Here is a 27,595-nt window from a genome sequence, read left to right as displayed (position 1 = left end):
TTCATGCAATCCCGTGTTATAAGAAAATCATGTAATAGCAGCACCATTTAAACTAGTGGGGCTGGGATCACGTTATAACCAAGTCACACTTTAAAAATTTGCACTTTAGAAACAGTGCCCCAATTTGTCAATCACGTTATAATGAATTCGCATTAACAAAACACACATTATAGCAGAACGATCTGTACTCTGTTTACTGCCAGCCAGCCAATATTCTCTCATTGCTTCAGATTACTCCCATATCTATTCACTTTGTGCAATAATCTTTTATGCAGCAAACATGTCAAATATATTCTGGAAATCTACGTACATTACGTCAATAGGCTCCTATTTCTCCATGGCATATTTTACTTCTTTAAAGAATTCCAATAAATTGATTAACCATGACTTCCCTTTTACAATGCCATGCTGCCTTTTCTTGATGACCTTGAGTTTCTCAAATGACTAATTATGACATCTTTAATGATCAATTAAACCATAAGGCCACAAGATCGACTGCCTGCCCCTCTTCCGCGGTTACGTTAGAGCCCGGGTGTCCTTGGAGAAGGAGCACGCGGTGTCCACCAACACCCTGGAGTTGTTCAGGGAGAGGTGGGCGCCGCAGGGAGTGGAGTGCATTATTTCTCCCTCCAACTCTATTTTGATTTAGTCCCTACCCTCCCCTTCACTGTTTTGATCACACAGCACTGTCCCTTGCTGTGAAGGGCAGTGTTTGTCACTGGCCACCCGGGTGTTTTCCTATCTTCCTGGTGGTGGAAATTGAATAAAGATTCGTGCACTTTGTGTCTTTCACTGTGTCTCACCCCTGCACACACACACCATGGGTGCTGGGGATAAAATAAGCACTACCGCATTTAGGTGGTAGTGTGGGGATAAAAAAAAGAAAAGAAAAAAAAAAATAAACCAGGGATTTTGCTGCTCCTCTCCCTTGTAAAATTGCTGTCTTTTGTGTACAGCTGTCAATGTTTTTTGCAAACTGTTTTGTAATTTGTTAAAAAAGAAAAAAATAAACCAGGGATTTTGCTTACAAAAAAAAAAGGCCACAAGATATAGGAGTGGAATTAGGCTACTTGGCCCAACAAGTCTGCTCTGCCATTCAACCATGGCTTATAAGTTCTAACACTTTCTGAAACTTGGAACTACGTGGAATAATTGTGGCAAATAGCAGTAAGTTTACTAACTATGTGAGGGTGGAAGATATAGAAGGATACAAGGATGGCATTAGATGAGATAGGGTAAGTACATGTAGAGTACAGGGATTGGCACAGATTAGATGGTTTAATGGCCTGTTTCTGTCCTGTAATTTCTACACAATTATATTGTAATCTAGTCATCCAATGCTCTGTAACTTGAACACCAGTGCCTATGTGCTGACCCTCCGCTGGAACTGCTGGGATGTTGTGGTTGCTTGATAAATGCAGTAAAAAGCTCCAGTCAACAAAATCATGATGAACAAGTTAAGCACAAAACGGATGAAGTAGAGGAACAATCTGTCCTCGGTGCTTCGCTCAGCTTTTCTCCTCCTGCACGTTTGTTCTTGTAAATCAATCTGTTTAAAATGAAAAACACAAGACATTAATCAGGAACGCAACTTCAATTCAGTCTTCAGGTTCATTCAGCTCAGTTCAGTGTCAATTTACATTCAGTTGCCAACTCAGTCCTAAACATTGAAGGTGTGACATTTGAATCAGTTCTTTAATTATCATTTTGGATTGTGATTTTTGAAAAAAAAAACTACCAGTGGAGTTTTCCAGAAATTGAATGTTAAATTCCACCAAGCCATGGATTGTGTAAGTAATTGGGAGAAGGTTGGGTATGTTCTTCTCAGGGAAGAGATGTTCAAAAGTTTTCAAATCAAGAAGTGTCTGGACAGAGTAGTTGTGGGTGTCATAGCTCCCTTTGCTGGAAGGCCATGAGAACTAGAGACAATGAAGGAACAGCGAAGAGGGTTACCTCAGATTATAATGGGATCTTGACCAGATGGGCCAATCAGCTGAGAAGTGGCTGATGGAGTTTAATTTAGATAAATGCGAGGTGCTGCATTTTGGGAAAGCAAATCTTAGCAGGCCATATACACTTAATGGTAAAGTGGTGGGAGTGGTGCTGAACAAAGATACCTTGGATTGCAAGTTCATAGTTCCTTGAAAGTGGAGTTGCAGGTAGATAGAAGAGTGAAGAAGGCATTTGGTATGCTTTCTTTTATTGGTGAGAGTGTTGAGTACAGGAGTTGGGAGGTCATGTTGCGGCTGTACCAGACATTGGTTAGGCCACTTCTGGAACATTGCATGCAATCTTGGTCTCCTTCCTATCGGAAAGATGTTGTGAAACTTGAAAGGGTTCAGAAAAGATTTACAAGGATGTTGCCAGGGTTGGAGGATTTGAGTTATAGGGAGAGGTAGAATAGGCTGGAGCTGTTTTCCCTGGAGCGTTGGGGGCTGAGGTGTTACCTTATAGAGGTTTTCAAAGTTATGAGGGGCATGGATAGGTTAAATAGACAAAGACTTTTCCTTGGCGTGGGAGAGTCCAGAACTAGAGGGCATAGGTTTAGGGTGAGAAAGGGGAAAGATATAAAAGAGACCTAAGGGGCAACTTTTACACGTGTATGGAATGAGCTGCCAGAGGAAGTGGTGGAGGCTGGTACAATTGCAACATTTAAGAGGCATTTGGATGGGTATATGAAAAGGAAGGGTTTGGAGGGATATGGGCCGAGTGCTGGCAGGTGGGACTAGATTGAAATGGGATATCTGGTCAGCATGGACAAGTTGGACTGAAGGGTCTGTTTCCGTGCTGTACATCTCTGTGACTCTAAAAACGTGACATGAGAGAGTAATTTATATGTGGTTAGTGTTAGGATCTGGACTGTGCTGCTTCACAACGTGGTGGAGCCAGACTCAGTTATGGTTTTGAAATGGAAATTGGATCAACCTTCAAAAGAGAAAAACATACATGGTTATGGGGGAAGGCAGTGGAGTGCGGCCATTTAGGTGTATTGCAGCAGTCTGTCATATTGAAATCAAATACAGTAGAATCTCTATAACAATATCATCAGGAAGCGAACTGTTTAGGAACAGTAAAGGACCAGAAGAAAAGTGTTTCAATGTGATTTTGTTTTTGAAGGACCACTGAAGTAAAGATACATGTTTACATTATTTATAATTATAGTACCTTCAAATCATTCACAATGCTCTGTTTCTTAAGTGTGGCCATAATGGTTTCCTTGATACAAAAGTCCCAGAGAGTGAAAATTTTGGTACTGTGCCTGGTGCTGTAATTCTTCTCATGCATGCATTCCTGTTTAAATCCATTCACTATCCTTTAGGAAAGAGAAAGACCATTTTTTTAAAAGGAGCATTAATTTTCCACTAAACCAGATGTTTCATCGCAAGACTGCTTTATCATTCCATCCACTTTGACCTTGTTTGCTTCTTTGTTGAGTGTCACATCCTCTCCCAGTCCAATCTAGCACATCTGTTCCACACCACAATTGTTATATTAGCTGCTGTCCACTCTTATATCAAATTATGCCATTTTTAAGCACATTTTGCAACAGCAAAGGTACTAAAAATTTCCATGCTGTTGGTCCACGTTGCAACCACCTGCACTTTGCTGGGACAGGTCTACAACTGTTCAAAAACAACTTCAATAACTTTTGTTTGTAAACGCTGAGGATATAAAACATCCGCACAACACCAGATTATAGTCCAGCGGTTTATTTGGAAGCACAAGCTTTTGGAGTTGTCCAACCACCTGATGAAGGAATGATGCTCCCAAGGAGTTCAGTGGACTTTCATTGGAGCCACAGTCGTGACATGGGAAACACCTTCCCTCAGCTTTAGCTCTAACATTCATTCCAATGAACGGAGGGCGATATTTCATTAACTCCATTTGATGAGTTGGGTGGTGGGGAGCAGTTCATCAGGTTGCGGGGGGGGAGGGGGTTGGATTTGACTCTTTGCCACCTCCACCGTACAGACCGCCTCCCTTCTCAGCCATTGGTGGAGGCCCCTCACTGACCAAGTAACGTACATCAACCCGGTTTGGTGCCTTCTAAGTGAAAGATTTGTGTGATAGGTCTAATTGAACTTATTTTGTCAACAAGAATTACTCTTCTAGTGGTTGTACCATTAAATATCACAAGATTTTCATGTATGTCTGTATGGCTCCTGAAGTTTGTTCATGGTGGACATCAGATATATTAGCATGGCGGGGGGAGGGAACAGTAAAATGTGGGAGGTGATGGATACATTGGCAGTCAGTTGGCATAGGGGCTATAAAGGTCAATGGGAATAAATGGAAGCTATAAGTTGCTGTGTGAGTATGGTGAATCAGACATGGGGCATCAGCTGGCATCAGACATGGGGCATCAGCAGGGTGTGTGGGCAACATGAAAGAGAAGATGGCTTGGATTAGCACAGGTGGGGCATGGGCAGTGTGTGGCGGTGATTTGAGAGGTGTAGACCCAAGGGTTGTTTTTGGTTCGATTAGCTTTTCATTAATTGTCCATATTGTGCCAGGACACAGAGGCAAGCCTTGTGCCCAGTCCATACCCATTGCTATCAGCCTCCACTCCTGTTCTAGTGGTTGTCCAGTCTGTCTTCCAGGGAACCCTGTTACCCCAGAATGAAAATCTGACCTTCTGGCCAGTTTCTCCCATGTCTGATTTGCAGAACAGAGAAATATCCCATCTCAGGGAGCAAAGAGTCGTGACTCTAGTGTTTGTGCCAACAGTATTGAATACAGTCAGAAGTCACACAACACCAGGTGATAGCCCAACAAGTTTATTTGAAATCACAAGCTTTCAGAGTACTGCTCCTTTGTCAGGTAAAGGAGCTGCACTCTGAAAGTTTCTCCCATGTCTGATTTGCAGAACAGAGAAATATCCCATCTCAGGGAGCAAAGAGTCGTGACTCTAGTGTTTGTGCCAACAGTATTGAATACAGTCAGAAGTCACACAATACCAGGTGATAGCCCAACAAGTTTATTTGAAATCACAAGCTTTCAGAGTGCTGCTCCTTTGTCAGGTGAAGGAGCTGCACTCTGAAGCTTATGATTTCAAATAAACCTGTTGGACTATAACCTGGTGTCATGTGACTTTTGACTTTGTCCACTCCAGTCCAACACCACACCTCCATAGTGTTGAATATGACATGAGGAAAATGCAAAGAGCAGTGTAAATTCTAACCTTCCAATAATCCAGCTGAAGCAAAGTAGAAAGTAGAGGAACATGGTCAGCAGGTAGGCTAGAGGAAGCTTATAGTTAACATCCTGGTATACATCGGATTTATAATACCCATAGAACATGTAGGAGAGTTCCATAAATCCCTGTAAATTTTTTTTAAAAAACAATGTTAGAGAAGAACTACTTCATCACTTTTAAAACTCTAATTAAAAGCAGCAGCTCATGTTGATTCCCACTTTCAATTATGAGATCATTGTGTCTTTAATAATACGCCTGCTAACTGTCCTGCAGGTTTGAGTCTGAATTTTCTTCAGTTTTACGCTAGATAGGTCTGAACCCCTGTTCTGTTCATATCTACCACCAACACAGACATTGTATCAGAGTCTTCTCCCAGTTCCCTCCTGGTGAGCCCAATATCCTCCCCATCTCCAGGCACCTCATCCCTGTTCACATATATTGTCTTCTTCTCTTCTTGTTCCTCTCCCTGACTTGGAGGTGCCGGTGTTGGACTGGGGTAGACAAAGTTAAAAATCACACCACACCAGGTCACAGTCCAGCAGGTTTATTTCGAAGCACTAGCTTTCGGATCCCCACTCCTCCATCAGATGGTTGGACAACTCTGAAATAAACCTGCTGAGCCATAATCCAGTGTTGTGTGATTTTTAACTTTGTTACTCTCTCATCCATTGTTGAGGCCATTATACACATTTCAGAGTTTATTTTCTCCATTGTTCATCTTTTGATCACCATTCACAAAACTTCCACTTTGTGCAAACATTCAGTGCCCAGATCTTACCCCTTGCAGTCTCTTCGCCACTTCCTTAATTTATTAGATGAAGTTCTGACTGATACTGAAGAGCCTATCAGACATAAGTAATCTGTCTCTTAGTATGTCGAGGTTTAGTCTCTGCAGTGCGTCATTATGAACAGCACAATGGTCCTTGTGCAAAAAATACCCGAAGTTGAATTTTTTCCACTTAAAGGAATGTATATTGGTGCCCCTTGATTGCCAAGAACTCTCAAGAACTCGGAGTTCCAGCCTCCTTCTGCCCTCAGTCATGTACACACACTCGCATTAAAGTCTCCTTTAAAGGATACACCAAATAAGATTTTATCCTGTATTAAATGCAGATTAATAATTTCAGCTTCTTCAGACAGTCTCTGCAATAAAGTCCAATGCAAGTTCACAAGTCTGAATGCAAGTATAAAGAAACACAACATTCATCTCTAAATTTCTTGTATTTCTTGGCCTGTGCCAGACTACAGTATTGTTTTTGCCCGGAATTCCACATGCAGCAATCTGGCCAGTCTCATTATCCCCGGTGACCTGCATCGTATCAGTGTAGATTGAAGCTCAGTTACAGGTGCTTTATCTGCTCTCTTGACTGGGAGAATGGTGAGATGAGGCACTCAAAGCACAGTTATTTCAGTGAGAGCAATAGAATTAAACTACTAGAGTTTTCATTGTGGTGAAAAAAGGGCAATGTCCACTGTTTAACTGGAGTAAACTGATTGAATTAAACATAGAACATGCTGCCACCTTGTGGCTAAATGTTACAATAACATTATTTTTCATCGACCTGGGGAAACTAAAACTTGAATCCCAAATTGCTGGCCCAGAGATGGAGACACTGCCAATGCACTACAAGAGCCTTTGTAATGCTAGTGTGAGCAATACAAATCTGTCATTTCAGTGTTGATGAAAATGTAAATAGATAGAGGATGGGACAATGTGACTATGAAGGAGCGTTGCTCCGAAAGCTCGTGTGCTTCCAGTTAAACCTGTTGGACTATAACCTAGTGTTGTGTGAGTTTTAACTTTGTACACCCCTGTCCAACACCGGCATCTCCAAATCATGACTATTTTATTGTAGTAATTATGAATATAGTCAATCTATGCTAAATTGTCCAAATTCCGCCAACCATTTTAAAATTTGTTTTCATAAATTATGGTTCAGTAGCTAAAGTAGAAGTGGGTAACTTTCAGGGTGTTAATGAAAAAGAAAAGCTTAACTTGTCTTTTGTACTTAGGATATCTAATTTTAAAGTGTTTTCACCATTTCCCATATTCTGCCTTTTGTCTTTTTTTGATCCTACGCTGTAATGTTAAGTGATAAATGTGTGTGGTTCTAGTTTTGATAAAGATGCAGATTTTACCCAATGTATATCCCCTAGAGAACATCAAGGGGCTGATAGTTATAAGCCATTGCCAGCCTCAATTAATTCTGTGTACCAAATCAATCAGGACTTCCATTATTCTGTCACTCCGCATCCTCAACTGTAAATACAAAACAGCTTTTTGATTCAAAATGCCAGCTCTCACTAATTATCTGAACTAAATGACTAAATTGCAGTTTACTGAGACTGACAGGGAGGTTTTGGGGGCAATTTCTTCCAAGTCTCAATTATAAATTCGAGCAGAGACCACCAGGAATTACTGACAGCTACTGAAGTAGGTATTTGTGGGCACAGCATAAACATGTGGTGGATATCGAGGTTATGTGGTCATAATGCACCTCCACTTGCATGGGGCGTTCAATATAAATTCTTTTCTGTTTTTATCACAAGGCTGTTGTGTAAGCAGATTTGGTTGCATTCATACTTTTCCTGAATTATGCAGTTGTTAGGGCCAACTATTGGTCAGGAATTCAAATACAGTTGTAGCTTGCTGTCAAATGGGAACTGACAATTGCTCAGCCGGCTTTGAATAATCTCAGTGACATCCAAAATGTTTAATTTTGATCACATTTTTAATTTAATAATTACATACCGTTCCAGAGAACAGATCCAAGATGTACGCATAAAAACGAACCAAGCCCTGAGGATATGGATTGTACTTGAAACATTCAGGCGCTAAAGAGGAAGCTGGAAATATAGATTATTAGTGAATTGTCTGCTGTTTTACTGCGTAGTCTTCAGCATCACACTTCACACCTAATGTGGGCTGATGCAATGATTGTACAGAAGTGTGTTCAGCACCCAATGCTAAAAGTTTTATTGTAAAAACAAGCAACAGACCTGGTGAAGAAATACAAGGTCCTGGGAAGGGGGAGAGCAACTTCACACCTTTGGGGTGTCATGAGACAGGAGCTCCCTCAGAGACTATGGACATTTTAGGGTGATAGTAGTGTAATAGTGGTGCTGTAAATGGACTTGCAATCCACAGGTACAAGTATACTGCCATATCAGCCGATGGGGTCTGAAATCAATTAATAAAAACCTGGAATTGTAACGTTACCCTCCATTATAGTGACTATAAATCTGACATTTTTTTCCTGTTAAAATCAGGTGATTCACATGTCTTTAGGGAAGGAAATATGCCGCCCTTACCTGCTCTGGCCCCGCCATGTGGCTTCACAATAGTTCTGAAGAAGTGGCATTGGACATGAAACATTAACTCTGCTCTGTCTCCACAGACGCTAGAAGACCTGATGGGTTTTTCCAGAAATTCATAACTTTTTGTTGCAAAATAAAACATTCTGTGCTGTCTAAAAACACCAACAATTAAGTAAATGAGGCACTGTCCAGTTTAATAATAGCAGTGACAGTGTAAATGGACCCCTGCTCAGTTTAAAAATGGCAGTGACACTCTAAGTGAGCATTCACAGTCTGGTACCAGCAGCGACATTGGAAATAGGGTACTGCTCAGTTTAGAAACAGCTGTGACATTTGAGACAGCTGCTTGTCGTGAAGATCCTTGAATAGATCTTTCTATATCCTCCATTTCCAGTTCTCTAAAGACTGAACCAAGGGTGTGGGGTCGGGTCATTCTGTTGTAGGAATTATCTGGCTCACACATTGATGTTCTAGTACCATAGACCTCAAGATGATATAAGTTTCAAACTACCAAACAAGACAACTGCAGACAGTGATAACAGGGAAGGCTGATTCACAAACTTTCCTTGTTAATTAAAACACAGCAAATAGCAGAGATGTATAAAATTAGGACCTCAGGAATTAAGTTGACCTGAAACAAAGCTTAGGGCACCCAATGAAGGAGTAAAAGGGGTCTGCTTATTCCAGTAAGAGAATCTCAAATACTCTTGTAAATAAGAATCCCGTCCTCCACAGCAAATACTGCTCCTTTTGAACAGTTACTGAATACTGCTTACCATCTGTACACCCATCCCTGCATTATTAGTTAAATAGATGGTTAATGGTGTATACACCTAGAGCAATAATGTTGTTAACCTGTCAATTTAACTGGTTAATCCCATTTTGCAGCTAAACATGAATACTTTAAAAATGCACTCAAAGTGACTTGTGTTTGTTTTCTGCTTTCATGTTGCACAAACTCTCACCATACTCACTGTTCCTCAGGTGTTCTGCAGTTGTCAGGTTGAGTTTCATTGTGTTGATGTAGATGGATGGGAGGAGCACAAATCCACCAACCAGAAGAAAGGCAGAAAAATTCAGGAAGACCAAAAAACGTAGAAAGGTGAAATATGACTGGATGCCAGTGCCATATCGACCTAATCCGCAACACAGAACAAAGCAGTGAATTAATACATTTTCCTAGCCCATACACTCTTCAAACTAAAATATTCAATCTCTGTTGCACTCAAGAGGCAAATTATTATTTTATTCCATGCTCCAAAATGACAAAACACTTTCCATTCCTTCCCGAACACAGAATTCCTGTGTTATATATCCCCTATATTTATCATTCATTACTGAGCTCTACTTAACAGTGTACGTTTATTAAATACTACAATGAGGAGAAAGTCTGTACTTTTATCAATGTGGTATAAAGCAGGGTGTTCAAACTATAGCCGAAAGACCATAAGGGGCTTGAAAATTCCAACAGTCCAGGCATAATGTACAGCCGTAATTGTCTTTACATTTCTTTGGTGCTCACTGTTTGAAATCAATTGACTTACAGATTTGCACAACCCAGTTGATGGATAACTCCTAAATCTAATACTAATATCTGTTGGTATATTAAAGGTGGCACAAATTATTATTAATATTCTATACAGAGCCTGTCGATCCTAATTTACAGAGACAAGCATCTTGGATGCTCCTGCTGTTTGACAAAATGTGAGTATAAAGGAAACCATTCTAGTCCAAACAATGGAGATAATTGTTCTTCATGTGTTATTGATCTATTACGTTCAGGAAAAACTGAGAATAGATTCACTGAAATGTGATAAGTGTCAGCATTAGGGGCAAGAAGCATTTTCCCTGTGTGTTTGTCACATGACATAAACAGTGACAGCCAAGTTCTGAAAGCACTGGCAGAAGTTCTCACCTGGCAGGAAAACAAAAATCTGTTGGAAAAATAACTCAGCAGGTCAGGCACTATCTCGCTGCTGAGCCCACTGTTTGACAGGCATATAGACGACTGAAGAAGCATCTGGGATGCCCACTCACTGTAGAGGTGGAAAAGTGGCCTGTTCTGAAAAAAACGTCACTTGACTGGAAACGTTAACTCTGTTTTTCTCTCTACAGATGCTGCCAGGCCTGCTGAGTTCCTCCAGCAATTTCTATGTTTGCTTGGAACAGTGACCCATTGATAGAATTATACCTGCCTCACCCTGACTCCCAGAAAGATTGTGAAGATATCCTGTGGTAACTGAGTTGCATTTAATTTGCTCCATTTTGGTAATTCGATAAAATTATTTAATTCTTCTTCAGTTCACCCAGAAAGGCTATCTTTCCCCAGTTCACAGCGGTACATCTAGTTGCATTAGGCTCTCTCTGCTATTCAAAAAACAGGCTTTCTTTGGGGCCAAGGACTTTAGGTGCCCATGTCCCACCCATTGGCCTTGCTTTGTGTAGGTGCAAAGCTGCATTCCTAACATGTCATCCCTGAAGACTGGCTCTGAGTCCCAACTTAATCACAAGTCTTTCTGGCATTTTTCTTTCCGAAGTTATACTGGGGAAGATACCAGAAGGTATACAAATTTTCTATTCATGCTAAACATTTTTGAAACATAATAATGAATATTATTTTCTTCACTATCTTCAAATTTGACAACAAATTTCAGATGAAAGACATCATAACTTCTGAATAAATTTTAAGCTTTAAAATTCTGTGTGGGTAATGTTGATATTATTTGTAAAAGCTATTCGAACCTTTTAGTCAGACTATTGCCCAGAACTCAACTTGAACAAAAATCATATCATTGTTGCTGATTTTGGGGCCTTGCTGTTGTTATGAAGATATGGGTGTACTGTACCTTTAAGAGAGTTAGAAGCTAGCAGAACTACCTGACAGCACCAAGTGTTCTGAATAAGGTAACAATGTAACACTTGTCGAAAGCTTGATTAGCTGGGTTGGAAACAACAAAACAGATTCAAATTAGGTCAATCAGTTTAAATTATACCCCCCAAAAAATACCAAATTCCAATCAAGTTTGAATTTAATATCTTGACAATCTTAAAAGCCAATGACAAAATCCGATGCTTTGGTGGGGGGGGGGGGGGGGTATAAGATTGGGGAAAGTTGAACAGTTGAGAGGAGACCTACCACATCACCAGCATGCAGGCACAGCCTGAAAAATAGTTGTCTTAAAGGTACCTTAATTGATCCATGACTGGTGAAGCATAATCCAGAAGAAGAAGAAAAGAAGACAGGAAGATCCAAATAGAAGATCCGACAGCTGTCTGGTTTCGAATTTTTGGTAAATCTTAATGGGGTGGGGGTTTAATTGGACTAGTATAGAAGGGAAGATAAAAGATATGTTAAAGGAAGGAGCTGTAAATAGTTGTTAGTTAATTAATCTCTGTTATACTTTAAGAAATAAGGTTGTTAATTTTTACTTGAAGTAGTTCTTGGCCTCTCGAATTTTCACAAATTACTGCACCAAATAAATCTTTTCTGTGTTGCTGGTTTAAATTAAGCAGGAGGGTTTACCGCCTGTCGTAACACTGTACGCAAATTGGTTGGTGATTTTCCTTGCAACAACAATTAATGCATTTTAAAATTATTTTCTTGACTCGATGATGGTTTGGGATATTCTGAGATTGAAAGGCATTGCATAATCAAAAGGTCTTTCTTTAACTCATTCCTTTACCCTATATCCACAGCTGCCTGCTGCTATCTGTTATTATCTGGTAACCCTGAATAGTGTTGTAATTATCTCCCAATTACTATTCATTGCATGATTCCCCTGACCTGCTAAATGACTGATTGCTTCCTAATAACTATTATTCTGTATTTGACCCCAATTTTCTCTTTCGTGAATTTATTAGATGAGAGACATTTAAAAAATTTCTATTTCCTATCAAAGTTGCTCAGGAACTTGACCAAGTTCTTTATTTTAACTAAAATATATTTCCTTCCCCTCCCAGGGGAAAGACTTTCTGAAAGCAGTTTTCACCTAAGCACTCGACACCTTTAAGTTTGCTAAGCTGTGAATGTTACTCCACGCTAAAGAAATCACTCACACCTTCTATTTCACTCAGAGAGCTTCTCCACAGTTCTAACCAGGAGATGACACCTATTGCTTCTTCCTTGAGCCTTGTCAATGAATTCTGTCGGTTTTGCTTCCAGCTCCCCCAGTTGCTGAGAGATCCAGTGTCACATTTTCTCTTCTCTCTGTTAAAACGTTAGACAAAGCACAAGATCATTTACTTACAAGTAAGCACTTGATACTATATAGATGAAATAGATTTGTAGACCAGTTTACCATACTTATTTTAGGGATTAATTGCAGTGGATTATACTGACCCCAAATTATCCTAAAAATTCAGCCAGTTGTAAGAAATATTTAAGTTGTATGTATCAGAAAGATACATACAACTTAAATATCCTTTAATTTGAAGACACTTCTCCAATCAAAACCAATCCATGAGTTCTTATTCCCTCCTATCAACAATTGGAATAGGACGTGCACTGTTATCAAGCTGGAATTTAATCACACCCATGGAAAATTCCGAACATGTTCTGAAATGGACATTTTTAGTTAAGATGTGATTCAGAGCAAGCAGGAAAGTAAAAGGATTCTTTTATAACTTCAATCAGTTGAGTGTCTGAAACAAACAGAAATGTTGCCGTGTTGCATTTGGCATGGACCCAGTACAGGATTGAGATGATCTTACAGTTACAGAATCATAGAGTCTAACAGCACAGAAATAGACTCTTCAGTCAAACCAGTCCGTGTCAAACATAATCTTAAACTAAACTAGTCCCACTTGCCAGCTCCTGGCTCACATCCCTCCAAGCAACAGATCTTCTTGTGGGATCCAGACATTGGGTTTCCTATTTCATTTCACACCATTTCATCAAGTAGTTATTTTCAAAGGTTGTTGAATTACAATTAGTAAGTGAGTATATAAAGCATTCTCCTTCATAACTAATGCTAAGAATTAGATTAGGAATAAATTACAATTGCAATGTTTAAGAAGCATTTAAGTAGACATATAAACAGGCAAGGAAAAGAGGGATAAAGACCATGTTCAGGGAGATGATATTTGTTTAGATAGGCATAGTGGTTAGCACAGACATGGTGGGCCAAAGGGCCTGCTCCTGGCTGTACTGTTCCATGCACTAGACCTACCAGGTTACTTAAAAGTTTCCAAACAAAGGCGCTGGGCAACTTTCCCGAGACAAATTACTGTTTGTCTGAAATGGGTTGTCTACATGGACACGGACACACCTTATTTAACTTTGTGCAAAGAATATTGATACAAGTTGTAAATGTTGAGGCTTTCAACCTCCAAGAGCATTGGCTTGTGATTCCATACATCTCCTTCTCAGTGTCCCATTTGTAATCCAGGCTGTACTCTGACATCGGAAACTTGCACGGTTTGGCTCAGCTAATAGGTCACCGATTATGGTAAACAGGCTGACCCATTGTCAGAGGTTATCATCTTATGGCCTATTTAACCCCATGGCAGTCTGCTGACTTTCCTCTCCATTCCCCTCCAATACTTGCAGAATAGTTGCAATTGTACAAACCCTGTTTAGATCCCACTTGCAGCAGAGTGAGCAGATTTGGGCACCACACCTTAGGAAGATTATATTGGTGTTGGAGGGAGTACAACATTGGTTTACAAGAATGATATCTGGATGTCAGGAGTTAAGTTATGAGTAAAGGTTATACAAATTAGACTGATTTCCTCTAGAATTTAGAAGATTAGTGGTGATCTAATCAAAGTTTTCAAAATGTTAACAGGAAAAGACAAGTTAGATAATGATAAACTATTTCCACTGGTTGGGGATTTTAGAACGAGAGGGCATAGTCTGAGAATCAGGGTCAGACTATTCAGGAGAGATGTTAAGAAGCACTTTTACACATGAAAGATGGTAGATGTTTGGAATTCTCTTCCACAAATGGCAGTTGATGCTGGATCAGTTGTTAATTTGAAATCTGAAATAGATAAAATTTTGCTAAGCAAACATATTTGGGGATATGGACCAAAGGCAGGAAGATGGAGTTAGGCCACAGAACAGCCATTATCTCACTGAATGATGAAATAGGCTCAAGGGCCTGAATGGCCTACTCCTGTTCCTAGTCACCAGTTATTGATTGAATCATGGGAAAAACAAGGAACAATCTCATGAGCAACACAGAGTACATGTCAATCCCTTACCCATAGCATTGGCATACACTTCCTGGGTTAGCCATATACATGCAGTAGGCTACAAGAGAAGATCAGAGGCAGGGAGCACCCCCACTCCCCTTCAGGGTCCCCAAAATTTGCCATCTGCAAGGCATAGGTCGGGAATGTGAGGGAATAATCTTTGTTATGCTATTCCTCAAATAGTGCGGTCAAGCAGCTCAGCATCATTCAGCACAAATCAACATATTTGATTGGCAACTCTTTAACAATGTTAAACATGCACTGCCTCCGGAACCGGTGCAGGGCGCAGTGCATGCGACAGCTAAAAGATGCAATATAATTTAAAGAATGGCGGATGCTAGAAATCAGAAACAAAAATAAAAACAGAAACGCAGCAAGTCTGGCAGCATCTGTGGAGAGAAAACAGAGTTAACGTTTTGGGTCCAGTGACCCTTCTTCAGCAACTCATCAAAAGCCTCTTTCCACTGTGTCCTTCAATCCTCAGAAGCCCAAAAGTGTGGAAAGAGGCCATTAGACTCAAGAAGTCCACACCGACCCTCTGAAGAGTAACCCATCTAGCCCCATTCCCCTACATTTACCCCTGACTAACGCACCTAACCTACACATCCCGAACACTATGGCCAATTCACTTAACCTGCACATCTTTGAATTCTGGAAGGAAACCCATACAGACACAGGGAGAATATGTAAACTCCAGACAGGCTGTTGCCCAAGGCTGGAATCAAACCCAGGTCCCTAGCACTGTAAGCCAGCAGTGCTAACCATAGAGCCACCTTGCCACTCTGTGTCCTCTATCACTGAGAACGACAAGGCAGGTAATGTATGGGAACATCCATGCCAGGCCACAAACTATCCTGAGGTGTAACTGTATTGCTGTTTTTTTTCAATGGTTGGGTTATAAATGTAGAGTTTCCTCACCAACAGCCCTTTGGGTGTACCTGCACCACAAGGAATGTAAGTGGTTCAAATAGAAGCCTTTCCATCACCTTCTCGAGAACATTTAAGAAAGGGTAATGAATTCTGGCCCGCCAATGACACCCACATCCTAAAGGTATGGTAGTTCCTGGGACTTCAGAGACAAAGCTTCCATGACAAACTTTGAGCATATGAGTATGTAATCTCCTCTAGTCAATATCTTCCAGCAACTGTAATCCCAAACTGGGGAAACAGGAACAATCCTATTTCTGTTCCTAATTTGTATATTCATATCAAAGGGAGTGCAATCATCAGGAGAGAAACAAGGAATGCACTGGACATAGGTAATAACAGAGATTAATACGGCAGGCAACACTGTAGGAACAATAGCATCCAAGCTCTCAGGGATGTTTTCATTGCAGCACGTAGGTTGGGATCTTTTGAATAAGCTGAGAACTTGTAAAGCTTTTTTCAGCTATTTCTTACTGTAGGTGAATGTTGTTGAAATAGCATCCAGATTAGAAGCAACTTTGATATAAAATGGCAGGACAGTACAGCTGGTTGTATTTTACCAATTTTCCAAAACATAAATACAAGGCATTACTGCAAAGGTGCAGAACTGACCTCACTTTTCTTTTCTCTGTCAAATTAATAGGAAGCTCTCTCAGAGGTCGTCTACTTTCAGATAGCTGCATCTCTTCAAACACAGACAGCAAATTTGACATCTCATTTCCTGAGCACCAAACTGAAGAATGCTGTTCACTTTTGGAAGTTGTGCATTTTCTTCTTCTTCCTCCTCCCTCTGCCAGGTAACTTGGCACTTCCCGGGACATGTTAGTTTCTTGGTCAGGTTGCAGAGAAGTACACGATATTGAGTTCTGATCTGTTTGAAAAGAGCGAAAACCTATTTCTCTGGCCAGGAAATATCCAGATAGTTTCTTTTTGTCATTTTAACCAGTCTAATTATTGGCATCCCCCAATTCATAAATGTTGGGATTTAGTGGTTTGTTGGAAGTGACCCACAGACCCATGTCAAAAACTGTCAGCCTTTGGAATATGTTCAACCTCATTTTGCATTTGCAAACTTCATTTATAAACAAGGCAGGGTACCTCACAGCAGCATTGTCAGATAAAATTCAACACTGAGCAACAATTGGACATGTGGCCCAAAACTTGGTCAAAAACTAGGATTTAAGCAGCAATTTAAAGGAGAGTGAGAAGTAGAGAGGTCGGGAGACTCAGGGAGGGACTTCAGAATTCAGGGTTTAGGCACACCCATTCATTAGCAGCCAAAGGAATTTGAGGAGACCTTGAGGAAGTGATGGGGGTTATGGACAGACTAGACCCAGGAGGGTTTGAACACAAGGATGAGATGTTGTCAGGTCAGGAGGCAGAAGGATGAAATTTAGTGTGTATTAGTTAGGATATGGGCTGCAAAGCTATGAATGAGCTCAGGTTCCTGGAAGAAGGAAATTGGACAGTCTACAGCTGAGACAAACTATCTTCTTACAAAGTCAAAACTAGCTGTTTTAGTTTGAATGTCAGGCTCCAAATTGTTTTCCGTTAAGTCTATGCTAAACTTATAGCATTTTGGATAATATTAAAATGTAAACTCCATATCACAACATGTCCAAGTATCCATACTAAACAGAGAAGTAACTCTATACAAGATCTTTTTAAGGATTTTAGTTATATCATTCATAGTCATTTATATCATGTAAAAGGAGCAACTGAAACATAAACCAATAAATTGAAGTAACTGTGACCATTTCAAGGTTGAAGTAGTCACTCAAATATTTTGTCAAACCCCTGGTTCTGGGACAAATCTGAAATGAATTTATGGGTAAGGAGTTTTATCTCCAGAATCTCAATTGGGTTAAAATAATGTTTTATCATTTGTTTAAAGATGTCTGTCATCTATACACTGAACAATTGATTGTTCACTAGACCACAGTTGAAAAACAAATGTGCACTTGCCATGTGTCCATGTAAGATATGATGTAAGTGAACTTCATTACACTGCCCACAACATCAAACTATCTGAGCCAGCAAGTGCACTCAATGCACCTGCCACTTGAGTTAAAGTCCAAACTAAGGTTAAGACTATTCACCACTATAATTCCTTGACAGATAATTGGCAGTTAAGTTAAACGTGTAATTAAATTTCACAGCTGATGTCTAAAATTCCCCTTGAAATTTGTGGTGTCCTCAAAGCCACAATATAATTCCAGTATGGTAGTTCACCAACAGTAACCTATTATTCCACTCAACATTATAGACCTCTGTGAAAACCAATGTGATAATTAGACTATACTAGTACATCTGTTAGATTAATGCTATAATCTATTTCTACAATTTAGCAAATGCAACTAAGCCTTACACTGCAGTTGGACTTCAGATCAGAAATTCATTATTCCATTTTAATTCATGATAACGAGACATTTAATCACATAACTGATCCTATTAAGCATGCAAAATCGACTCACTGAACTCTTTAAAGGAAACTTAAGAAGCTGTGCTGTTTGTTCAGAATTGGCTTTGGGTTGAATCCTTAGCGAGCCTCCAGCAATACACAAAAACAAATTACTTGGTCATTATAGTCCACCTTGCTGTGGACAAACCATATGTCCAGTATTATACTGCCACAAAAACTATTTTGCAACACCCTGAAGTTGTAGAAAGCATTATATAAATGCAATTTTGTTCTGTGACATTTGAATGCCGGACAAAACAAATGTAGTTAGTAACTTAATTTTGGCTTATGTTAACATATAAATTGCCTCTATTGCTATCTCCCTTCAACAACACCTATATTTCTTTGGGATCTAACAGGTTAGAAAATGGATAATTAAGCACCACACTTACACAAATACAAATCTGTGGAGATTATATATTAATAAAGTCCCTAAAGTAGGTTAATGCTATGAAACTTGTAATCTAGTGTTAATCAGTCCAGGAGTTTCACCTTGATTCAGTTGCAGCTTGCAACACTAACAGTCAGGTTATGTGTCAGACTACAGTCCGGGCAGTGGGCAGTCTTGCAGGGTCAGCAGCAGTCAGAGCTATTGCATATCAGTCAGGGAGCCACAAAAACAGTGGTCAAGATCTGGTCAGTCATGTTTAGGGGCTGCTTCTGTCAGAGTCTGGGGTGAACACAGTCCCCGGTGCTCATCTGTCAATCTTCAAGGAGGATGTAAGAGGAGACTCACTGTCAAAAAGGGTGGGAGAATCAAGGTGTAGGGGGGGAACATACACATTTTTGGAGGTAGAGACATGGACAATAATGGGGTAAACTCAAGGTGGAAGGAGAATAGCATTAGATTGTATGGCCATCTATGGGAAGGTAGGAGTTATTGCCAGTGACTTCCACTGGGGGGGGCACGGATGAGCAGGGTGGGAATCATTATTAAGGGTATAATGTTAGGTTTTGGGGCAAAAAATATAGTAGGAGGCATGATTCAATGTAATGGGCCTCCAGACTGGGGTGGGAATGGGGGTGGGGTTAGCGGGGGCTCTGAGGCTGCTGAGGAGTGAGTGGAAATGGACTGTTATGTATTGTGAGGTTACAGGTTCTAGAGAAGATGATGGCCAAGTGGTATTATCTCTGGACAGTTAATCCATAGACCCAGGTATTGCTTTGGGACCTAGGTTCGCATCCTGCTATGCAGATGGTGGAATTTGAATTCAATAAAATCTGGAATTATGAGTCTAATAATAACCATGAAACCATTGCCAATTATTGGGAAAACCCATCAGGTTCACTAAGGTCCTTTAGGGAAAGAAATCTGCCATCCTTACCTGGTCCAGCCTAAATTGTGACTCCAGATCCACAGCAATGTGGTTGACTCTTAACTTTTCTCTATGCAATGAGAGATGGGGCAATAAATGCTGGCCTAGCCAATGATACCCTCAAAAAGATGGTTGGGTCAATGCCCAGGGTGAGCAGAGGCAGTGGCACTTTGATGGATGCAAGCGTGGGATTGATGTTTGCTGGACACTAGGACACTGAACAGGAAAATGCATGAAGCATGCATTTGCTCTGTCCAGCTACATTCCATTTGCAACCATTTCTTTGTACCTTTGCAATGCCTATGAAGTGAATGTGCTAAGACATTAAATGTTGGACAAAGACAGATTACACCATTCTATTGGTGCTAGTTAAACTAATTTTAATCATCTCAGTGATGCAGGAGTTAGGGCCAATAGCTTAAAAGGAGATGAATGGTGGCCAAGAGTGCCCAATTATTTTTAGAACTTACAATGGTGCTGTGGAAGAAAGGGTCATCCCTGCATCACATTTCTTATAGGCTCGGTGATTGACTCTAATGAATGCAATAGGGTGTGAAATGGTTGTTATGGGCCTGGGATTGGAAGAGGGTTAGACGACATCAGGCATTCCTTTAAATGGAATGCGTGGTCACTCAGCTGCCACTGCTCTTTCACCAGGTCAGTGCACATTCTGTGACCAGGGCTGTGTTGGAGCAGGCGATAGAGCTACTGCAGGCCAGATTGAGCTTGGAGGAGGTCGGGGAGTGTGTGGCCACTCCATCCTGACAGCTGTGCTCTGCACAATTGGAGCAGACAATGAGGTCATGTGACAGGCACTGAAGAGCTGTGCAAATGGGAGCAGTTGTCCAAAGAGAAGGATGAAAACATTGAGCTGGAGAAAGCTTGGGAATGACAGAGCTCAATTGCATCATACACGATGAATCAGACAGGCCTTGATTGACATTCAGTACATGTTGTAAAAGACCATCATGGACTGTCGAGATTGAAATGCCAGCATTGTGGTTGCAAACTGCATTCATTTCCTTTGTGTTCCCTTTTGCTGGATGTCAATAAAACCTCATGGTTAGACTCATCCCAATATGCACCTTGACATGATGTTCATCTCATCGACAATGACACAAAGTGGGTAACCATTGGGATTTGGGGGAGGAGTAGCAATGACTCAGAAAGGTTCTTTAGATGGGATGTCCCTAAGGACAGGTAAAGAGTTTGGCGTGGTGGTTAAACTGCAAAACCAGAGCTACATGTGTGCAGGAGTGTCAGTAATGATGCCTATGAGCAATAGTCAGCATGGCCTTATGCCTACTGTGCCATTACACTGCTGGTGATGTGGGCAACACCATATTGCTGACTCTTGTATGGTGCTGAGTGGCATCTCAAAGATGGCACAGGCACCTGCAATGCTGGTCATCTGGCAAGTGGTCAGTTGATCTGCGAATGGTGCATGGTAAAATGGGGATAGAATTCAACATGAGAAATACTCTGGAGTGGGGTAGGTAGTTAATGAGACATGTTTGGTAACATATGGTAGAGATTTATTTTCTCTTCACAGTGATAATCCCTCCAAAAAACTTGATGCAACTGTACTTAACCAAAAAAAAAATGAAGTTCAGCACAATGAGGAAGTGAAGGCAAGAAAACAGTGAAAACAGAATCACACTAAAGCATGTCAGACCATAGGACAGATAACGAAAGGGGCTTAGCACAGAATTAGCAGATATCCAGGAAGCAGTCACTCATACATTGTCTCCGTGGGGAAACAAACTACAGTTATAGAAAAAACTGCAGTTAACGATAAAAGGACAGAAAAAATAACATTCCTAGAATGTCAGAGGAAAACATGCGGCCAAGTGATGACTCCTAGCTCCAAAATCCAATCAATCAAGTGTGTTAAAAATAATTTCCTTCATTGAGCTAATGATGACTGTATTTCACATAAATAAATATCTGCAGCATTTAATGCAAAAAACAAAGTTGCACGACTTGATTAAAAAAGTTAAATCTAAGAACATTGTGTTTATATTTTGTAATTTTGAAAATAAAAATGAAGGTACACAAAGACGCCATCAATTATGTGCAGGACAAATGAGAATCAATCATACATTTTGAACACACCCCGTTGAGGCCCAAAAACATCACCCTTCTAACTTGCACTTTTGTTTAGATATCAGTTCAATGTTATAAATGCCAGTCTCACCTGAATCTATATCTGCTGAATAGACAGTCACTTGTTCCATATTTTGCAATGACTCCCATTAGATTATGGGGATACCAGACAGAATCCTCATTTCAATAGCAACGTTACATTTCAGCCTTTGCTCGAAATAAATGAGGCCAGTTTTATCCATGTCAGAGCCTAATTCATCACGTGACAGGAAATTGAAATACCACACAACTTCCTTCAATGAAGAGGCAACTGTTGCATGAAACTCATAAACCTGTGTAAAAAGCTGCAAACAGCAAGCTGAAAGGAAACCACAGAATGTAAATGTAAATTTAAACTACTCATTTGACTCAATGTGTTGCCATATTATAATGACGAATTTAAAACATTTCGACATACTTGACATTTTCACATTGTGGGAAAACACTTGATATAAGACACAAAGCGTAAATATGCATTATAGTCCATCACTACCAGAGAAAAAGTGTTTCAAAGCATAATCTTACAGAGTTACAATCAATCAAAAGAAACAGTTGTCAATCCACAGAATTAGATACTTCGAACGTATGGTAACAAAGTGATCAAAAGTGATTAATTTCAAGAAGGATCTTACAGAAGGATTCACAGACAAGAAATTCAAGACACAGTATGGATTTGGCAGACATATTCATTCTATGCTTGGAAGAGCACTGTCTTCTATTTTGGTACAGGCTTCCCCACTGGAATCTGAGGTGTTTTCTTAAAAGATATATATTTAACCTCTTCACATATGCAAACTGGGGCCTCGTACCTGGTTGAGGCCTCGCAATAAGATTAGAATGTGTTTTACTACAGCATCTTGCCTTTAAATCCTTCAGGCATTGGGGTGGCAAACTGTGACACTTATAAACAAAAGTCCATTGAGAGACTAAGTACATGCTGTACTCGAAAAGCAAAGTATCTGAACAGACAAAGGTTCGGAATCTCAGAATATGCTGATCCAGATGCAAACTAATCTGTTGGCTGTAAGTTCTGTGATTTGTGTTTGCTTCAAATTTAGATACTCTATGAGAAGGTACAGCCAGTGATAAAATATTTACTTCTAATTTATACTGTAAAATAAACATTTTGCTGTGTTTGTTCCCTGGAAGAATTGAAACCTTAAATGACATGCATTTGATTGTCTGATATATAACAAACTTAGAATCAAAATTTTTTTTTGTGGTAAACAATGTTAAATTCTTGCTAGGAAACCCATTATTATTGGCCAACCCTCAATTTTAAGATTTTGTCTACTCTGGGTCCTGATTTTCTCCCAGTTACCTTTACATGTCTGAATAGTCTGATTCTCAACCAACATATTTTTGGGATATATCGTACAATATCTTAAAAGGAGGTGAGATCCAGAATTCAGGATTTTCTTCCTTATTACCTCTTCTCTGCTACTGCTCTGTCTTATCATTAAGACATGGCAGCTTAAAGCATGTTGAACAAGTTACTATCATTCTGAATGGCTATCACAAGTTCCTCCCAGTCACTATATCAACATGACCATGCTTCAAGGAGAGCTTCAGAGTGTCTTTGAGATCTGTTCTTTGTCCTGCTTTGCAACAGTGGCCTTTTGCTAGTTAACAAAGTCTGACCTGACAGGAAGTCTGTTTCCAGTCACTCGGACACAGTGTCCGGTTCATGCAGATTGAGTTTGTTGTTTTGCTTGAATGCTTGTGGAACATCTTCAGGAAGACACCAGTGTTTTCGTGATGGTGCTCTCATTGAATCCAAAGAATGCAGCAGAAGGATTGCTGATCGAATTTCTCCAGCACTCTAACATGTCAATGATACATAGTCCATGTTCCACTTCAGAACTGGAATGTAGTGAAGTCAACCATTCTGTATACCAGGCCTTTTGTATACATGCAAGCATTTATTATCAAATGCTTGATGTTCTAGTTTTCAGAAGGCTGAGCTGATGCAGTTAATCTGGTGTAAGATCCTTTAAAAGAGGTAGCTGTCAAGGCATGGAAAATACTGGATTTATACCGGAGTCCTGCTTTTGACATATGTGATGATTATTTTTGGAATGATATATACATTTGATTTGGCCATATTTTGTGTTTTTCAAATGAAGAAGAGTGGCTTGTAAATCTAATAGGAGAAAGTGAGGACTGCAGATGCTGGAGATCAGAGTCGAGAGTGTGGTGCTGGAAAAGCACAGTAGCTCAGGCAGTATACGAGCTTTCTGTCTCCAGATACAAGAGGGCAGTTGATCTTTGATGAGGTGAATCACCACCGTCAGTTAGATTGTAAAAAATATGGGGACTATCGCATATTCTTGCTTGAATGCTTTCCAGATTTTGAAGGTGTACGTTTCAGATGTCCCACTCAAGCAATTGCAGAGGATAGTGATGAAGTTCCTTGACCATTCAAATCCCTGGACCACAATCCCAGAGCTACATGATTTAGAGTCAAATGCTGTGTTGGGTCAATAAATGAAATGAAGAGATCCTAGGGTTACGTGGTATGTCAACAGACTTCTGCTGATTTATCTACAGTTACTCCTATTGTTATTGCTCAAGTAGAAATTTCTGAATTAAATCTTCATGGCTTCCTACGTCACAACCTCTATATCATATAAACTATTTGAAGTCATAGTTCTTGGAGATGTGGGTATGAGTATTTGCACAGCCTCAAGTTCTTGATGTGATATCTTCTTTGTACATACATTGTGCACGTGAATAGCAAGATCCTGTGTTTCACAGACCAATACTCATATGCTGGAAAAGGCAGAAAAAATGCAGAGATTTAAAACTCTTCAATTGTAAATAAAATTTAGCACAAATATCAATGTTCACCTTTTCCCTTCTGTAGCCTCTTCCTGTCCAGAAGCCAATTTCCTGTGGGAGAATAACACTTCTTTTATTTTCTGTTTTTTTACTTTGAAAATTGATCACCAAATTAATGAAATAACCAAATAATTAAACGGATTGAAAGCACTGTCCACCAGCGGCAATAAAACACTACGAAGAATAAAGGAAAGTAGGAAGACAGGGAAGGACTATGTACAGATGGAGTTGGAGGAATAAGTAAGGCAAGACAGTCCCCGGGGGCACCCAACTGTCGCTAAATGCTTCAAGGGAATAACACAGCTCTTCAAAACAAAATCCATTCAGCATCAGTTGCTCTCAGTCAAATCAGGGGCCATTCTGGTTGACCCTTAAAATGAACTGTATTTCTAACACTGACATCATTATTATATTTTTCACCATAAATTTGAAAGAAATAATTCACATTTATATGCACCTATCATGTCATCAAACATTCCAAAGGCTTCAAATCTTCACAGCCAATTAGTACTTTCACAGGGTATACTCACTTCTGCAATAAGATGCAGCAGCTAATTGGTACAAAGCAATGAGTTAAAGGACCAGATAATCCATTTGTTTAAGGATGAATGTTGATCTCAGCACCTTTTGCGACACAATGGCACAGAATCTTTCAAGTCCACCCAACACCAAAGAGAAGACTTCATGTCTCGACTAAAAGACTGAACCACTGGCCAACCAGAACTACCTCAGTAAATAACATTCGTGCATCATAATGAATTATGTGCTTAAATCTCGAAACCACAACTGTCTGTCTCAGAAGAATGGTTCTGTGGCTGAGTCAAAACCTAATATGCACAATCAGCAACAACTGCAAAACTATTTGAGCATGTGAAGTACATTCCAAGTCCTAAATGAAAAGAGGTCACAAAGATCAAATGTCACAGAGTCATAGAGATGTACAGCACGGAAACAGACCCTTCGATCCAACCCGTCCATGCTGATCAGATATCCCACCACAATCTAGTCCACCTGCCAGTGCTTGGTCCATATCCCTTCAAACCCTTCCGATTCTTATACCCATCCAAATGCCTTTTAAATGCTGGAATTGTACCAGCCACCACCACTTCCTCTGGCAGCTCATTCCACACAAGCTGCCCCTTAGGCCTCTTTTATATCTTTCCCCTCTCACCCTAAAACTATGCCCTCTAGCTCTGGACTCCCACACCCCAGGGAAAAGACTTAGTCTATGTATCCTGTCCAAGCCCCTCATAATTTTATAAACCTCTATGAGGTCACCCATCAGCCTCCGATGCTCCAGAGAAAACAGTCCCAGCCTGTTCAACCTCTCCCTATAGCTTAAATCCTCCAACCCTGGCAACATCCTTGTAAATCTTTTCTGAACCCTTTCAAGTTTCACAACAAGGAAGGAGACCAGAATTTCACACAATATTCCCACAGTGGCCTAACCAATGTCCTGTACAGCCGCAACATGACCTCCCAACGCCTGTACTCAATACTCTGACCAATAAAGGAAAGAATACCAAATGCCTTGTTCACTGTCCTATTTACCTGTGACTCTACTTTCAAGGAGCTATGAACTTGCACTCCAAGGTTTCTTTGTTCAACAACATTCAGTGTATATGCCCTGCCCTGATTTGCCTTTCCAAAATGCAGCACCTCGCATTTATTTAAATTAAACTCCATCTGCCACTCCTCAGTCCATTGGCCCATCTGATCAAGCTCAAAATCCCATTGTAACCTGAGCTAACCTTCTTGGTGATATCTGCAAACTTACTAACTATACGTCTTATGCGCACATCCAAATCATTTATGGGTGGCACGGTGGCTCAGTGGCTTGCATTGCGGCCTCAGGTAACTGTCTGTGAGGAGTTTGCACATTCTCCCCATGTCTGTGTGGGTTTCCTCCAGGTGCTCTGGTTTCCTCCCACAATCCAAAGATATGCAGGTCAGGTGAATTGGCCATGATAAATTGCCCATGGCATTATGTGCACTTGTCAGGGTAAATATAGGGTCTGGGTGGGTTACTCTTCAGAGGGTCAGTGTGGATTTGTAGGGCTGAAGGGCCTGTTTCCATACTGTAGAGAATCTAATCTAATCCAATATAAATGACGAAAAGTAGTGGACCCAGCACCAATCCTTGTGGTACTCCTCGGGTCACAGGCCTCCAGTCTGAAATACAACCCTCCACCACCACCCTCTGTTTTCTTACTTTGAGCCAGTTCTGTATCCAAATGGCTAGTTCTCTCTGCATTCTATGCTAACCAGTCTCCCATGGGGAACCTTGTCGAATGCCTTACTGAAGTGCATATAAATCACGTCTATTGCTCTGCACTCAGCAATCCTCTTTGTTACTTTTTCAAAAAACTCAAACAAGTTTGTGAGACATGATGTCCCACGCACAAAGCCATGTGCCCCTAATAGTCCTTGCCTTTCCACATACATGTACATCCTGTCCCTCAGGATTCCCCCCAACAACTTGCCCACCCCCGACGTCAGGCTCACCAGTCGATAGTTCCCTGGCTTGTCCTTACCACCCTTCTTAAACAGTAGCACTATGTTAGCCAAGCTCCAGTCTTCCAGCACCTCACCTGTGACTATCGATGAAACAATTTTTTCAGCAAGAGACCCAGCAATCATTTCCCTAGCTTCCCACAGAGGTCTAGGGTACAACTGATCAGGTCCTGGGGATTTATCTATTTTTATGCGTTTCAAGACGTCCAGCACTTCCTCCTCTATAATATGGACATTTTTCAAGATGTCACCATTTATTTCCCTACATTCTATATCCTCCATGTCCTTTTCCACAGTAAACGCTGATGCAAAATACTCGTTTAGTATCTCCCCCATCTCCTGCAGCTCCGCACAAAGGCTGCCTTGCTGATCTTTGAGGGGCTGTATTCTCTCCCTAGTTAGACTTTTGTCCTTAATGTATTTGTAAAAATCCTTTAGATTCTTCTTAACTCTATTTGCCAAAACTATCTCTATCCCCTTTTTGCCCTCCTGATTTCCCTCTTAAATATACTCCTACTTCCTTTATGGTCTTCTAAAGATTCACTTGATCTATCTTGTATATACCTTACATTGCTTCCTTCTTTTTCTTAATCAAACCACAATTTCTCTCATCATCCAGCATTCCCTATACCTACCAGCCTTTTCCTTCACCCTAACTGGAATATACTGTCTCTGGATTCT

The 27,595-nt window shown here is 40.4% G+C and overlaps 1 protein-coding gene across 6 annotated transcripts in view; it reads right to left on the bottom strand.

Annotated features, from left to right (window-relative positions):
* The window catches only part of LOC122562200 (transmembrane channel-like protein 7), a 62,251-nt gene that overhangs the window by 20,750 nt on the left and 13,906 nt on the right, over nt 1-27,595 (bottom strand). For 3 of the 6 annotated variants that reach the window (XR_006315260.1, XM_043714873.1, XM_043714878.1), the window contains 9 exons: nt 24,410-24,451; nt 21,612-21,878; nt 16,250-16,508; nt 12,574-12,722; nt 9,481-9,651; nt 7,950-8,044; nt 5,183-5,322; nt 3,166-3,313; nt 1,376-1,549 (listed from right to left, as the gene is read on the bottom strand). Coding sequence is in view for 5 of the 6 variants with exons in the window: in XM_043714873.1 (XP_043570808.1) it covers nt 1,376-1,549; nt 3,166-3,313; nt 5,183-5,322; nt 7,950-8,044; nt 9,481-9,651; nt 12,574-12,722; nt 16,250-16,508; nt 21,612-21,651 (1,176 nt within the window). In the remaining variant the exon portion in view is untranslated. Of the gene's footprint in view, nt 1-1,375; nt 1,550-3,165; nt 3,314-5,182; nt 5,323-7,949; nt 8,045-9,480; nt 9,652-12,573; nt 12,723-16,249; nt 16,509-21,611; nt 21,879-22,989; nt 24,342-24,409; nt 24,825-27,595 lie in introns of those variants that run through there. The other 3 variants (XM_043714874.1, XM_043714877.1, XM_043714876.1) reach the window with 3 other exon arrangements.

This window comes from Chiloscyllium plagiosum, chromosome 24 (genome assembly GCF_004010195.1).
Source record: "Chiloscyllium plagiosum isolate BGI_BamShark_2017 chromosome 24, ASM401019v2, whole genome shotgun sequence".
NCBI lineage: Eukaryota > Metazoa > Chordata > Chondrichthyes > Orectolobiformes > Hemiscylliidae > Chiloscyllium > Chiloscyllium plagiosum.
The sequence above is the reverse complement of the archived record's forward strand: the minus strand, read 5'-3'. Positions and strand labels throughout refer to the sequence as shown.